The sequence below is a fragment of the Triplophysa rosa genome, linkage group LG4 (genome assembly GCF_024868665.1).
Source record: "Triplophysa rosa linkage group LG4, Trosa_1v2, whole genome shotgun sequence".
Classification (NCBI taxonomy): Eukaryota; Metazoa; Chordata; class Actinopteri; order Cypriniformes; family Nemacheilidae; genus Triplophysa; species Triplophysa rosa.
In genome coordinates, this window is record NC_079893.1 from 29,806,768 (window position 1) to 29,821,217 (window position 14,450).

Sequence of the window (14,450 nt, forward strand, 5' to 3'; positions counted from 1 at the left end):
TTCTTGTTTAAATAAATAGTTTAAAGTGAGACCATAATATTCCCTTTTTTGTTCTGCAAGTTAAAACGTATACGTATTTTTCAACAAAACAAAAATAGCACATATCTCTAGATTTCAATCTCAACCATATCTCATTAACACGACAATCCAATAGTGCCACACCACAGCCCATGATGCATGCTGGGTAACTAGGAACAAGAACAGAATACACACACTCATACACACACAGAAAGAGAGGGATGTAACTAGATTTTTCTATTTACATACATCGTGTGTGTATGTATATGTAGCTAATGCTGGTCGGCATTGTGCTGCATGTCCTCGAGAAGATGGGACACATCAATCCGGACTCGTGAGGTAGGATGATGACTGACAGCTGCGCGAGAACCAGCCGTTAGCATACCGGCTAATGTTAGCTCGCTAGCATCGCCCATGTAAATCGATGCAATTCGATGCTACTCTGTGCAAGCATGCTAGCTGACGTGTTTTCTCTTGTAAACCCTTCGTATAAATAATAACAATGATCTAGTGGCAGATTTTATTCGTTTTTAAAAAGAAGGGACTCGTTTCGACATAAGTATACTCTGGTGTGTCATTTATCTGCTCGTATTAACCTGTGTGATCTGGCTATCAGTTAGACAAGCTGGCTAACTGCTAGCCGTAATGTAAACATTAAAAATTCGACTCGAGCCTGTTCATAAGACTAAATGTCAGTAATTCTCATTGAATCTAAATTTAATTTAGGATATAAGTCAGCTAGGATACGTACAAACATATATTCTTGCTTGATGAAAGAATATATAGTTCAATTAGGCACTTTTATCAGTCTATGTGGGCCTGTCGTTTCCTGACAGCTGTTATTAAAGTCAGTCAATAAAACATATACGCGAGAAATGTGTTTTATACACATAAACATTGTCAGGTGTCCAAGAAACGTGTATAGACGTGTTGGTTTTGCACCTCAGGCTGGGAAAAAATAAGATTATCGTATATTTTTAAAAGGAAAAGTAATATCAATGTGATTAAAATGGTTTTATCTGCACTAATGCTAAGTTTGTAGTAGCACCTATATAAAAACACATCATTTTTGTCTCTAAATGTTCATTATAATTTCTGTTATGAACTGACATTTTTTCAAAATCATAAAACCAATGTGAATAATAAAAATATGGAAATTAATTGTTGTATTTTGTTTTTGTATAGATGTATAACAAAAAAAGCTAAACGGCTTGCACTGGATTGTTAAGCAGCATTAGCCTGACAACCAAGATAAAATCTTTTTGCTATATTAGTTTGTTTGGTATTGGTATGTTACTGCAAACGTTTATACATTCATACATTGCGGCATAATAAACAAATCATTGTTTCTCAACAGGAAACAGCAGACCCTTTAAAACATATATTGTTATATTTGGTTTGTGCTTTACTATCATTATATTCTCATGTGCTGTCTTTTGTATTGAGTAACGAAATCCACACCGAATTCCTCGCTAAATTGGTTTATTCACGTTGCTAGTTCTGGAATGACCTGGTTTTCTTTGCTCTACTTAAGCAAGTCACTACTATTAGCAGTTAATTAGTTTCCAATCTGTTTAGTTTTGCTCACACAAATTTAATTTGGGCTAGCTAACAATGGGCGATTTGGTAAATAGGCCCTGGAGCACTAATGTAATGAGCTGTGCCAACAGTGAGCGTTTGCTTAGTTAATCCGTTTCTGAAAGGTTAACATCATTTTCACTACGCAGATAGCTGAATGTGTCTAATGTCTGATGTCAGTGCTTTGAATAAACATAAATCATACTTTTGTCTAGTGAAAGAAAGTTTGTTCAAGGAAGTTTCTCAGGGGAGCCAGACGGCAGGTTGTTTGACTACGTTTTCTTTAACAAGGTTACATTTTCTGAAATAGTTTGAGTGTGGTGTTTGCCCTTGTATAATTCACCTTCACATGTATCTCTGTGCAGTTGCTGAGGTATTCTGAGTGTTTTTAAGCATGTTGTTGGCCAGTTATAACCCAAGTCAAAATGCCTTAAGGAATCACCAGTTTTTTATAACTTTATATAACAAGTTTTATAACTGTGTTTAATCAGTAGTAAGTGTTGTTCGCCTTGGCAAACACAGGCTGATTTAATCAAATAAAACTTGAGAGAGGCCATGTGATTGATAATGCAGCAAAGTTCCCTATTGTTCTCAATGGTGTTCAAAAGAGGCAGCGGTTTTGAAGTCTTTGAGGTCTTCCTCTTCTGAAGCTGTGCCGTAATGTGTGTAAATGTGATTAGTAAAATTGATTTTCAGAAGTGATTTTCAAAGAATTGTTTATAATTTAAATGAAATCTAATTACAGTCGCTGAGGACATCATGATGTCCTAATCATATCACAGGTTTCTCAAGCCTATGTTGCATGTGAATCGTTCGTCTTAAGCAATCGCAAATTTGGTCGTAGCTGTTGTACGCATTAATGTCTTGAAAAATATTGATCTACTATAAAATTTCAGGATGCAGTATTTTACATGCCCTTGTATGCTCTTCGTTATGGCTATATGTATTGGTAGGGCTGTCATGATTATGAAATTTGGCTGACGATTAATTATCTAATAAATCATTGCGATTATGATGATTAATTGTATGTTTTAGGGCTTTGACATTTAATTCTCATACATTTTTGATTCGGCTTTGCAACGACCATATTGTTCTGAATATAACACTGTGTCTACACCGGACGCGACAACCTGCTTGTTCTTAATGGGTTTGTCGTGTCACGCCACATCCAGTGTAGACAAAATTTTAAATTATAATGTTTTTTTAATGCGTTTATAATGTCGCGTCCGGTGTAAACACGGTGTAAGACTACGTTTTATTTTCTCTTAAAAAATGGGGTCATCATATATTTACATTTACATTTAGTCATTTAGCAGACGCTTTTATCCAAAGCGACTTACAGAGAGTTCAGGGAGCAATAAGCGATATGTCATAGGAGCAATAATACAATAGGTGCTAATACAAAGTTTACTAGTTTCAACAAAAGCTAGACCAATACCTGTTGAGAGAAAGAGAGAGGGTTATTATTATTTTTCATTTGTCTGTCAAGTATTCACAGAAGAGATGGGTTTAAAGTCATTTTTTGAATGTTGTGACTTGTGAGAGATGTGGTTGACCGGACCGAGTTAGGAAGAATGTTCCACCAGGAAGGAGTTGTGAAGGAGAATGAGTGGGAAAGCGATTTACTGCCATTATATTTAAGGTCTTTTACACGTCAGTAATACAGCCTCCAAATACGTGTAAAACGACTTTGATAAGGAGTAAATTGAAGCCACCATTAAAATGCTATTAGTCATAAAAAAGCTTCTAGTATGTTTTTTTTACCTTACAGGACTACAATAAAATTTTAGTTCTATATTAATTAAATTTTGGTAGGCTGGTTTTCACATTGAGATTATCTTAAATAATGTTAAATTGTACTACAGGTTTTTAATGGTATTTAAGTTTTTTTAAGTGATTGTTGGTACATTTTTACAGTATTATCGTACTTTAGCTTACAATACACTAAAGTATGCAATATGCAGGCACTGCAGCTCCCCCTTGTGTCTTCTATAGAGATGTGCAATAATTGCGATGATCTGAAATTTGTTTTGTAATTTATGATTATGCTAATGTAGAGTAACCTGCCGAGTATGGTTTTGCTAACTATTGTTTTCCGTCACAGGTGTGAGATCGTCGTTTTGGTTCTGTTCAAGGCCCCATGGAGCCTGAAGTGATTCGGATGTACTCCTCCTCTCCGCCCCCTATGGAGGATGGAGTTGAGGATGATCAAGACGAATTCAGTGATTTTACCAGCATCCCAAACAGCGTCAGTTTCACAGAATTTGACACGCCCACTACGTTCGACCAGTCTCAGGCTTTGAACGCGACCTCGCCACCAGAGTTACTGAGTAATGGCAGAATTGTGGGATTGACTCAACCCGCAGGCTCTGTGAAGTCTAACGGTGTGGCTCCCGGCAGTGGCCACAATGGCACACCAAATGGCAGAACAGTTAACGTAGAGGAACTTAAAAAGTTCACAGAGCGTCAACAAGCTCATATCAACTCCCTGGAGTTTGCAGAGGGCTCTCGGACTGATAACGGTGCCATTGACTGCAATGGTTCCGTTGAAGTGCTCACAAATGGATTTGTTACGTTAGACAAAGGAGGAAGCCCTCCTACACCCCACGTAAACAAAGAAACCGAGCCCACCATAGACCGCAGTGTTGATGTCAGTCCAGTTGCTGATGATGACTTTGCAGACTTTTCTGCTTTCAACCACAACCAGAATTCTGATGGAAATACAGATTGGGAACATTCGAACACAAGCACGACACAAGATGATCTTGGTGAACAACCCGCCGCTGAAGAACGAGGAATTTCTTTAGAGGATGTTAACAGGGACTCAAGAATAAAAGGGTGTGACTTACCTGGTTTCTCTTCAGTGAACTCAGAGGGCCTAAGCAATGGAGATTGGGGTTCCCATGTAGAGACGGATTTGGATCAAAGGTGTCTAGGAACTGATCATTTACATCAGGATGCTAATACTACTGAGGAGGTCAGCACAGATCCACCACTTGTTCTTAACGGTGTCGCTCAAACCGAAATTGATGAGGAAGGCACAGTGGACAACAGGGTGTCATCTGACTCCAGCGGCGAGAGATGTAGTGGTGAACAATCGGATGAGAAAGGCTCAGAGAACGAGACCGAAACGGAGACCGAGACTGAGACGTCATTTGGTCGGCCACTATCACTTGAAGCACTTGAAGAATTCGGGGACTACAGCACGACAGGATCCGTGCCCTCCCCAGCGCTTCAGGAGGAGACGGCCACTCCCGCCGATCACAGTCAGCTGGCTGAGGATGACGATGAGGATTTTGGAGATTTTGGTGACTTTGGAGATGCTAACTCTTTTGGTGGAGCTGGATTTGCTGATTTTGACCAGGAAGGGACAACAACACGGATTGCTCCACCTAAATCAGACCCTAACATCCCTGTGGAAGGGGAATTTGGCGATTTTGACCAATCAAAAGAACCTAGTGAAGCGAGGTTAGCAGGCGAGGAAGGATCGACGTTTGCAGCCTTTCCTGAAAGCGATAGTTTTGCAGATTTCACCTCGGCACAGGGTGGTGAAGCTGATGAGAGCCGAGGATGGCAGGCATTCTCTGAACCGGATCAAACCCAGAATGAAGGAGAATCATGGGCATCGTTTGGGCAGGACACAGCATGCACCGAAAAGTCTGGGGATGACTGGCATGAAAGCCAGCCCGTTGTTCCGCCCCCTACTGAAGAACGCAAAAGTTGCACATCGGTAAGTCTGGTTTCCTTGGGTGCCCCAAAATTTCGAAAAGATCAGTTCAGTGGCTTATCCTTATTGTTTTTCACTCAGTCTGCATCTCCTTTTGTGTGTCAATAATGGTGGACTGTATTCGGAATATGCAAAGATGTCCACAGAAAATTGTATCAGACTGTGGAATGTACCTGAACCGGATGGTCCACTCTTACTCAAACTCTTCTCAGATGTCTTTAGATTTCAACCATAGTTAACCATCGAGTCAAAACAACTTATTCTATAAACCCATGAATGTTTTTTTTTTTCAAACTTATACATTTTTAATATGACTAGAACTATTGATTCCTGTTATGTTGTAAAAAGTTCAAGTAACTACTTAACATATTATTGATTTATCTTCTACCACTCTCGTGTTTGTGATCACCTCAGTCCACACTGGTCAGCCGTTTGGAGAAGATTTTCCAGGCCAGTTTTCAGCTGGTTCCTGCTCCTCAGGTAGAGGTGGAGGAAGGGCTGCGTACACTCAACACCTTCCTCAAACCTCCTGACACATCACAACAGGAAGATGGCGTCAGAGAGCCTACCAATGGGTGAGAAATCGTTTCCTGTCTCATCCACGTTTATTTGCTTGTCATTATTGATTTAGTTGCCAGCTTCAGGTGTTCAGGTGATGGGCCTGTTTGTTTACCTACAACTGCGCGGGTGTCTGTAGAATTATCTTTATATGCTACTCCATCAAAAAGGACGGCCCATCTTCAGGATATGTGGGGCTGTATTGAATCGTATGATCTAGTTCTCAGTGAAAACCAGATTGCCAATACACTTTCTCTTCTTGGTTTTGAAGGGCACTGAAGGACGTTTGGTGGCAGGTACAGGATGTTAATAATGCCTTTGGTCTCCGGTACCAGTGGGGTGGTTCTCATACCAATAAGGTGCTGCTCTGCTCCTTGGGGATTGACACAAGAAATATAGTGAGTTGATTTATAAGACAAGTATTTAATAATGTTTTTATAATTTAATCATTTCTAATAGATCATTTTAATATGTGTTAATTATGTCTTTTCTTTAGTTTATAAACTGTGGTAACTTGCAGGAAATGGAATGAATTTCTTACTTTCGGAATATTCAGGATGTGCACCTTTTCTTCAGTTTTCCTCTTTTCTTTTCTCTTCAGCTGTTCACAGGCCAAAAAAAGCAGCCTGTAATTGTGCCAATGTATGCTGCAAGTCTGGTGAGTGAAGCTCAGCGGCAGGGGAAGTGTGATTGTATTTTAAACAGTTAGATTTGACATACCTCAATATTGGTGGGACCTCAATTCAATTTCATTTACTTAATCAAGCCCTCTTGCTAATGGTAATGGTTTGTCGAATGCAGGGGATGCTGGAACCCACTAAAGAACCAGTAAAGCCTGTGTCAGCGGCTGAGATGATCGCCTCCATAGCACAATCTCCTTCGGTTACTGCAGAATTAAACACCTGCCCAGCCGACACCAACCAGGTGAGCTGTCAATAATTGTTTAGTCGTTGATTTAGACCGCTTTTCTAGGCGATTCTGCCTTTCTAAAATCATGAAGATTTTTAAGAAGATTTGAAAGTGTTAACTTTGAAATAAGTGACGATGCTCTGAAGGAGTTGACTTTCGGCCTCTGAATGCCATATAAATCTGACTTCTAAATCCGACTATTGATTCACAAATCAATTCTGGATGATGTTATTTTGTCTGTTTATGGGCGACAGGAGTCCCTTCCGCCCGTTCAGTTTGACTGGAGCAGTAGTGGCCTTACAAACCCTCTAGATGGTAAGACACTGACAATCATTGTAGAATGGGCAAACTTATTTTGAAATATCTGAAAATTGGCCTTGTTGCTTCAGTTCTATGAATACTAACAGTCGTATTAACAATCGTTCAGTAATGTAAGTTTGTCTTTGCATGCTTTTGCTAACATAAACTAAACACTATTATAGTCAGATACACTGAACTCTTCTTTACTAATAAAGATGTGCATTTTTGTCGTCGCTTTCCTTTTTCTCTCTTTTTCCATAACCCTTCTCCTCTCCTTTACCAAACCTATCTCTCTTTCTCCTTCGTTCTGAAGCGAGTGGAGGCTCATCTTTGCTCAACCTTGATTTTTTTGGTCCCGTGGACGAGTCGCCCTCAGGCACCGCCACCTCCATACCAGGTTTGCTAAAGCATTTCGTGTTTAACGCCATGTTTCCACTCTTTTCCTTTTGTACACCTTCATACATAACTGTTCGTTAAAGCCACGATTATTTTATGCAAACGTGTCATAAGGGTGTATTAACACGGTGCGTGTTTGTAGGTGTGGACCCAGAGCTGTATGAGTTGACCCAAGCAAAGCTGGACACCAGCGGGGGCAGTAGTCGAGTCGTGGATGCGTTTGCGCGCCTAATGTCAACCGTAGAAAAGACCAGCACCTCAACCAGGTCTGTAATCCTCGCTCCTTCACAGTATTACTGCGATGCCACAACACAGTTTTCTTCCTGTAACGAGTAAATTTTGATTCGAAATGATATGGTAGACTGTAATAAAGCAGTACAAATCATCATACTCGAATCGGTATAGAAAAAGCTACCTCTTTAAAATCTGTCTGACGTTTCCCAGCAGAAAGCCTGTGCAGAAAGAGGAGAATCTAAGTGAAGAGGCTCAGAGAGTGATCGCAGGGCTGCCGGATCTCTCCTTCATGCAGGCTAAAGTCCTGATGTTCCCCTCTACGCTGACTCCTCTCCTGCCCTCCTCGTCGCCCTCACCCACGCCCGACTGATGTGTTCTTGTCCTCCACTTTATTACACCTCTCTTTATTTACGTATCATTTGCCGGTTATTGTTAAACTGACAGTTATGTTTTTAATTTTGTCCTCCTGGTTCACTGTTTGTCGTATTTTTGGCTTTTAAGCACATTGCCATATGTAAGAGTGCGAGATGTTACCTGATCGATTGCTTTGGGAAAGAGATCATATGTAGAAAAGATATTTTTATTTGTAAATCAAGAGTAGGAAAGAGTTTTGTGTTTATATTAGAGCCGATCTGTATATAATCAGGGATGAGATTTTCTTTCAAGTATTTCTCTGCAGTTTAGTTGAATGTGTGTTTGAGAGAGAGAAGGGGCACTTTTTAAAAAAGAACACTGGTCCAAAAGGCCTTTGATGGCACAAGTGATGACATGAATTATTTGATCTGAATTCGGATGCATAATAATAACGACCTGAAATCAAACCACTGGCAAAATGGAGCTTTGATTTTGTCTAACAAAGGCCTTAGTTTTTAATAGTTATGGTTACATTTACACTACATTAAATTTGCTATAACTTTTTTTTCATCACAAATGACTTAACCTTTTTTGTTTTGTTAAGTTTAATTGTTAACCACTTTAAACCCTGACAAGTCAAGAGACAACCATAGAAATCTGCTCATATTTCTGGGTCCTTTTGTTGTGTTTTGTTTATTAACATTGTAGTTAAAACACTGGCATTGAATTGTAATGTAGGGAAGGAATCATGTGAATGATTAACTTGAATATATATATACATATATTAAGAATAAGGGACCAATATCTACTGTAAGGTTTTGCTCATTTCCCTGTTATCGGTGCGTTTCTGGTCTTCAATCTCATGCTGTATCTGTTTTATAGCTCTGCTAATTCTTAACCGAGTCTTAGAGGACTTTTGCTTTCACAGCAATGTGAAGGAAATGTTCACCAGAAACACCAGTTAAGAACATCTGGCAAGTATCCGTTTAAGTTCTTTTTTAGTTGTATCACTGGTTATTCTGTATCATGGAGGATTTTGCACATTGTAAAAAATATACAGAAGAACTGCTTACATAGTTAACTGTGGCTTCGGACTGTGTACAGTCAAACTATGGATCATGTAAAAATTGTTACGGGAAAATTCCTATGGAAAATCATACAGATGAATGATATCTCTAAAGAGCCTTTACCGAGGTCAATCGCGCATGCCCGGTTTCTTTAGGGGGAAATTAAGTGTGTAAATTTTCTGTAAGTGTACACAAGATATTAAAATAATTTAAGAGAAACTTGTTTCTTTAGCGTCAATTCTCATTTCAAGGCATTAATTCGTGTATAATGTTCCATTCTATGAGAAATGTTTGAATTAAAGCAATAATATTGCAAAAAAATGTGATCCACAGGAACTACGAGCCAACTTTATCATAGTCTGCAAACATGGTAACGTTAAGGCTAAAATACACTATGGCCCAGATTTTCAGTCTGGACTTGTTGCAGAAAGTCTGTGCCAGTCTGCAGATTTGATCAGTAAGTTTGTTTCTATCTGAAACTTTCAAGAGTCTGCAAGTGTGTGATGTCTAGTTTAAAAAAACCTTTTCCGATTTTAAAAGTCTTGTCGTGTATTCCAGCCATTAGGCCCACTGCAAACTACTCACTCACCTTAGTTGGACGTTTTGAACCTACGTGTGAACTACAATGAACTAACCAGATATTTGTTGGTTGATGTGCGTCAACCTAATTAAATAAAAATGTAAGGCTTTTGAATGGCAGTGGCGCGCGTTTCTGAGGCGAGACGTTTAGCGTTACATATATCAGTGTCAAAATTAAGTCAATCCATCCAAAAATCTATTAAACCATGAGCATTAATATGACATTAAATTGGAATTTGCATACAGGTTAATCGAAAAATAAAGGCTATTTTTAAAAATTATTCGCGCGTTTCAATAGTACTTACGTCATATAGGCTGAGAAGATGTTTGGATTTAAACGACAAATGAACAGAAATTAAAACTTAATCATAATGAATAAAACGGCAATCTTCACATAAATGTCATATGGGTTGGGTGGAGCTTAGAGTTCATTACTGCAGTCTGCATCCCTGATTCAGCCGTTTTATTGGTTTATCTTAAAAGGACAAAGTCAGAAGCATTTCAATGTGCATTTATTATTATTAAAATATCTGAATACTAAAATAAGGGAATGTAGCTCATTTAAAAAGTATTATCCACACAAAAAATCATAAAAATACTTTATAATAATAAAATGATATCATACAAGAGCTGCAATATTTTACATAAATATTTGCACCCTTTCCTCCGATACAAATATACAAACATGTGAATAAATAACTTCATCAGCATAGAAACTCTTGTTCTGCTTTTCAAAATACCCGTGGTAACAAAGTTGACCTTCAAATTACCTGATAAAGTTAAACAAAAATAAAATTATATTTAAGTAGGTCCGGGGGACCCATGTGTCAAATCAAGACCCAACCAAAACTTCCATGATATGATCAAGGTCATTAAGATCCAATTTGAATGTCTGACTTGATGGAAGCGCGGCTTGGCTCACCCCACTAGTCAGCGTCTTAACAAAATCGTCTCTTACCATGGAAACGACTTTCGATGAGCCTGAGGATGCGCTCAGAGATGAACTACATGCCGTATTGTCAAACAGTATGTTGTCTATTTCTGTAAACAGAAAATCGTCCAGTGAGAAATCAGCAAGAAGTGAGGGGCAGTGGTTAAAAAGAGATTGGGCGGAGTCCAAGAGTGAGGGGGTGAACTGAAATAACGCCGAGTCCATATTGCTTTCCATGGACTCATGAACTGGTTCTGTATGTCTGAATTTATTAGAAATTGCGGTTGTGTCAGAATAACAAGTAATATCTGGCACATCCTGGTTCATTGTAAGTGAGCTGGGCGTGTCTGATTCCGTAGAGAGAGATGGACACGTAAGTGAAGTTGTTATACCCACAGCTGGACACAGATCCTCAATTTCAGCCAGCGCTGAGGTGAAGCTGTCCTTTATATTGGATAATGAGGGGCAGTTTTTAGAAACGGAAGGGGCTGTATGGATAGCAACAGATGATTGCAAAGATAGAAACAGATGTCTGTCCTCTTCCAGCAGTGACACCGGCGTCAAACTGTTCTCGGTGTGAGATGGCGACTTTGCACTTGCAGGGCGTTCCCTGTCGACAGCACCCGACGGGGATCCAGCGTTGGGTAATGACTGAGGTAGAAGAACAGCCTCCACTCTCAGCTCCTCCTGGATATGACGGAGTGTGTTTGTGATGAGAACCCTTCGCGCCAGGCCTGGATCTGAGTGCGCTGGCCGACTGTGCAACTTCAATAAGGAAAGGGTGAGCACCGTCTGCCTCTGAAGCCAATAACAGGTGGGCATCACTTCCTGATGAGGGTCCATTTTTTTCAGGTCATTCTCCTCCTCCTGCTCCAACTTGCGTTTTAGACCTTTACCCAACATCTGGCCAACATGTATCTAAGAGAGAGAGAGAAAGAAAGATATTTGTAGTCCAATATTTTACATATTATATCATAAAAATATAGTTTTATTTAATTGTAATAATAAAGACAATTGAAAAAGTATTAAATTATATTAAAAGTATTATAAAAGTATTTATTAATATAATAATATGTAATACAATAGTTATATATGTTTATATTTATAATGGTTATAATTATACATTATAATTTATTATGTAAAATAAATAGATTATCAATTAATTTATACAAAATAAATACATATTTTACACTTATAAACTGAAATTTAAAAAAATGTATATTTAAATTGATTTTTTTAAAAATAAAACAGCTTAATTTTTTAATTTATAGAGCTAGTTTCTCTAGATAAAAACAACAACAACAAAATGTCTTTACAGACTGGCCAAAAGCACAGTACTTTTCGCTTAGTCAATACCCAGACAATCATTCACCCATCAACTCATGACTACACATATGACTCTTCTCTCTTCAAACTCTGAGATTACTGTAAATGAAAGGGCTTCCTGGAAGTGCCTCAAGTCGCATCACTTCCTCCCATAAAACGACTGCCTAGCAGCTACGGCTTGTCGTTTGTATCACTTGCCCAGTTACATAATGAGTAGCACTGTAAAATTCAGGTGAACCTAAACAAATGCTAAGTTAATTTACAATGTCACACTGACACTCTAGAATGCAAAAAGCATTTTTATCAATTATAGACGTTCAGTTATGAGTTCTAGAACTCTAATTCTGTATTTTTAACACATCTGTGATGTCATAATGAGGTGACTACAAAGTGAGGTCATAATGTGATGCATGCACAGGTGTTAATGCCATGGAATGTCACAAATCTTTCACAAAATATTTGTATAGTCATACATTTGTTAAATGAACGCATAATTACACAATTTGTTGCTTTATTCCATTTAGAATGTATATTTGAAAGTTACATTTAAAATATCAGCATGTGTGGGATATTTGAATTCTAACTTAAAGCAAGTTTTAGTTTCAGAAGGTCTGTCTGAAGTGACTGAACAAGTGACATTTTGTTCTGCACACCCACACAAGCATCAGCTCAAAGTGAAACTCACAAAGTCTTTACAGTAAAACGAAAGCTTCACTGCTGTTTAAAACTACTCGGGCAAACAAACAAGGAGAATATACGTGTTTCAATTGTGATTGAAGACATGACATAAGCCCCCCCACTGACCACCTGCACTAAATTCACGACTGACGTAAAGCACAATGAATCATGTGTCCCCGCTGAACCCCAAGATGTGAACACAGTTAGTTTGTAACCATATTAAGACAATACAAAAACATGGCCATACACAAGTAAAAAAAGCATACAAATAATACATTTGACAAGGACACAAGGTATTCGTAGTTTTTCCATTAAATCGATCGTTTACGTAAATTATTTGTAGCGAATGTTCGTTTTCATAATTACTGCGAAACTCAAACGTTTACGTTATAAAGAGACCACAAAAGATTGTTATATTTTAACTATACATCGTACTGAACCACAATGTGCTGAACTTGTCATGAACTCACCACAGCAGGTCAACGACGGAATCGCAGCAGACTTGTTAATCGTTCATATTCCTCACTTGTGTTTCGTCTCTCGGGACAGAATCGTGTTTATTAAGCGTTCGCATCTCGAACCGCTCGTTAAGTCACTCGATCCCGTCATCGGACTGACCGATCTGTTCCGCCTTTAACCAACCCGCAAGCGGAGTCTTCGAGAGTGACGTCAGCTTCACAGATGCCTTCTGATAGTCGAGTCGCGAGCGATTCGTTCATGTGCGCCGTTTTAGTGATTCGGTTGAACTGGTTCGCCCAAACGTTGCTGTTTTTGAAAAACTGTTTTTGAAAATCGTGTTGTTAAATATACTTCTACTTATTCCCTACATACTTTTATTGACAGGTACGAAACAGCAATATAATAAAAGCACGAATGTTTATTAGACAGTTAAATCTAGTCATGATGTAGTACAGCAAGCAACATACCAAAAACACAGTATAGTCATAACAAAAAATATTATTCTTAACAGTTGTAACGTTGAACGTTAAAAGCACAATTTGTCTTTGAGACTAGAAATGTCTTTTGAGTGAATCATCTGCGAATCGTTTATTTGCTAAACACTCCACAAAGAATTGTTTGAAGTAACTGATTCGGTAAAATGAATCGGACTTCTTTATACATGCTGTCACCCCCCTCTCTCTCTCTCTCTCTCTCTCTCTCTCTCTCTCTCTCTCTCTCTTCTCTCTCTTCTCTCCTTCTCTCTCTTTCTCCTCTCTCTCTCTCTCTCTCTCTCTCTCTATCTCTCTCTCTCATTCCAGTCAGCATATGTCAATGATGAACGTGAACATGAACACACTCCCGAAGAAAAACCACAAGTATGTGAAGCATTCACGGCACGAGCTCAATACTCTTTACATTCAAGTTTTGCCACAAGCACCAAAGAGCCACTGCGAACGAGTGTAAAACGCTTAAAAGAATAATCAAACATTTTTTTTATTATTAACATAAATCCTCTTTATGTCATTGCCTCTATTTTTGTGTGGTCAACTTAGCTACTCTGTGTACAAATTAAGAAATGTTTACTGAAGTTAGAAATATATATTGAATCAGAATAATTCATCTAGTAAGTAAATAATGTCACAATGAAGCATTAATGATCACCAATGAAACAATATATACATCTATTTTGACCTCTATGTAAAAGTATATGTTAAAGAGAGAGAAGTTGAAATCTCAAAAGATTTAACATATTTGTGTTTAAACATATTTTCACAAGGTGAGACGCACTTTTTGATATGTCAACTTGGTCATGCTCCCTTCTTCTTTAGCTCATAGCATCCAGATGGCCTGAACA

The 14,450-nt window shown here is 38.4% G+C and overlaps 2 protein-coding genes across 5 annotated transcripts; one reads left to right on the top strand and one right to left on the bottom strand.

Moving 5' to 3' along the window:
• Positions 1-175: 175 nt before the first annotated feature.
• Positions 176-9,359, top strand: aftpha (aftiphilin a). 4 transcript variants are annotated; one of them, XM_057331965.1, is made up of 10 exons: positions 176-357; positions 3,701-5,326; positions 5,738-5,898; positions 6,153-6,279; positions 6,483-6,539; positions 6,683-6,805; positions 7,045-7,105; positions 7,404-7,487; positions 7,629-7,752; positions 7,931-9,359. In XM_057331965.1, exons 2-10 carry the CDS (start codon positions 3,737-3,739, stop codon positions 8,088-8,090), a joined length of 2,487 nt encoding a protein of 828 aa, XP_057187948.1. In that variant the 5' UTR covers positions 176-357; positions 3,701-3,736; the 3' UTR covers positions 8,091-9,359. The 4 variants fall into 4 exon arrangements, with proteins under 4 accessions (XP_057187948.1, XP_057187949.1, XP_057187950.1 ...); XM_057331966.1 differs by having other exon boundaries at positions 7,934-9,359; XM_057331967.1 differs by lacking the exon at positions 7,404-7,487.
• Positions 9,360-10,196: 837 nt separating this feature from the next.
• On the bottom strand, positions 10,197-13,303 carry sertad2a (SERTA domain containing 2a). The gene is made up of 2 exons (XM_057332059.1): positions 13,126-13,303; positions 10,197-11,569 (listed from the first exon to the last, which is right to left on the bottom strand). Exon 2 carries the CDS (start codon positions 11,552-11,554, stop codon positions 10,553-10,555), a length of 1,002 nt encoding a protein of 333 aa, XP_057188042.1. The 5' UTR covers positions 11,555-11,569; positions 13,126-13,303; the 3' UTR covers positions 10,197-10,552.
• Between the last annotated feature and the right edge of the window lie 1,147 nt (positions 13,304-14,450).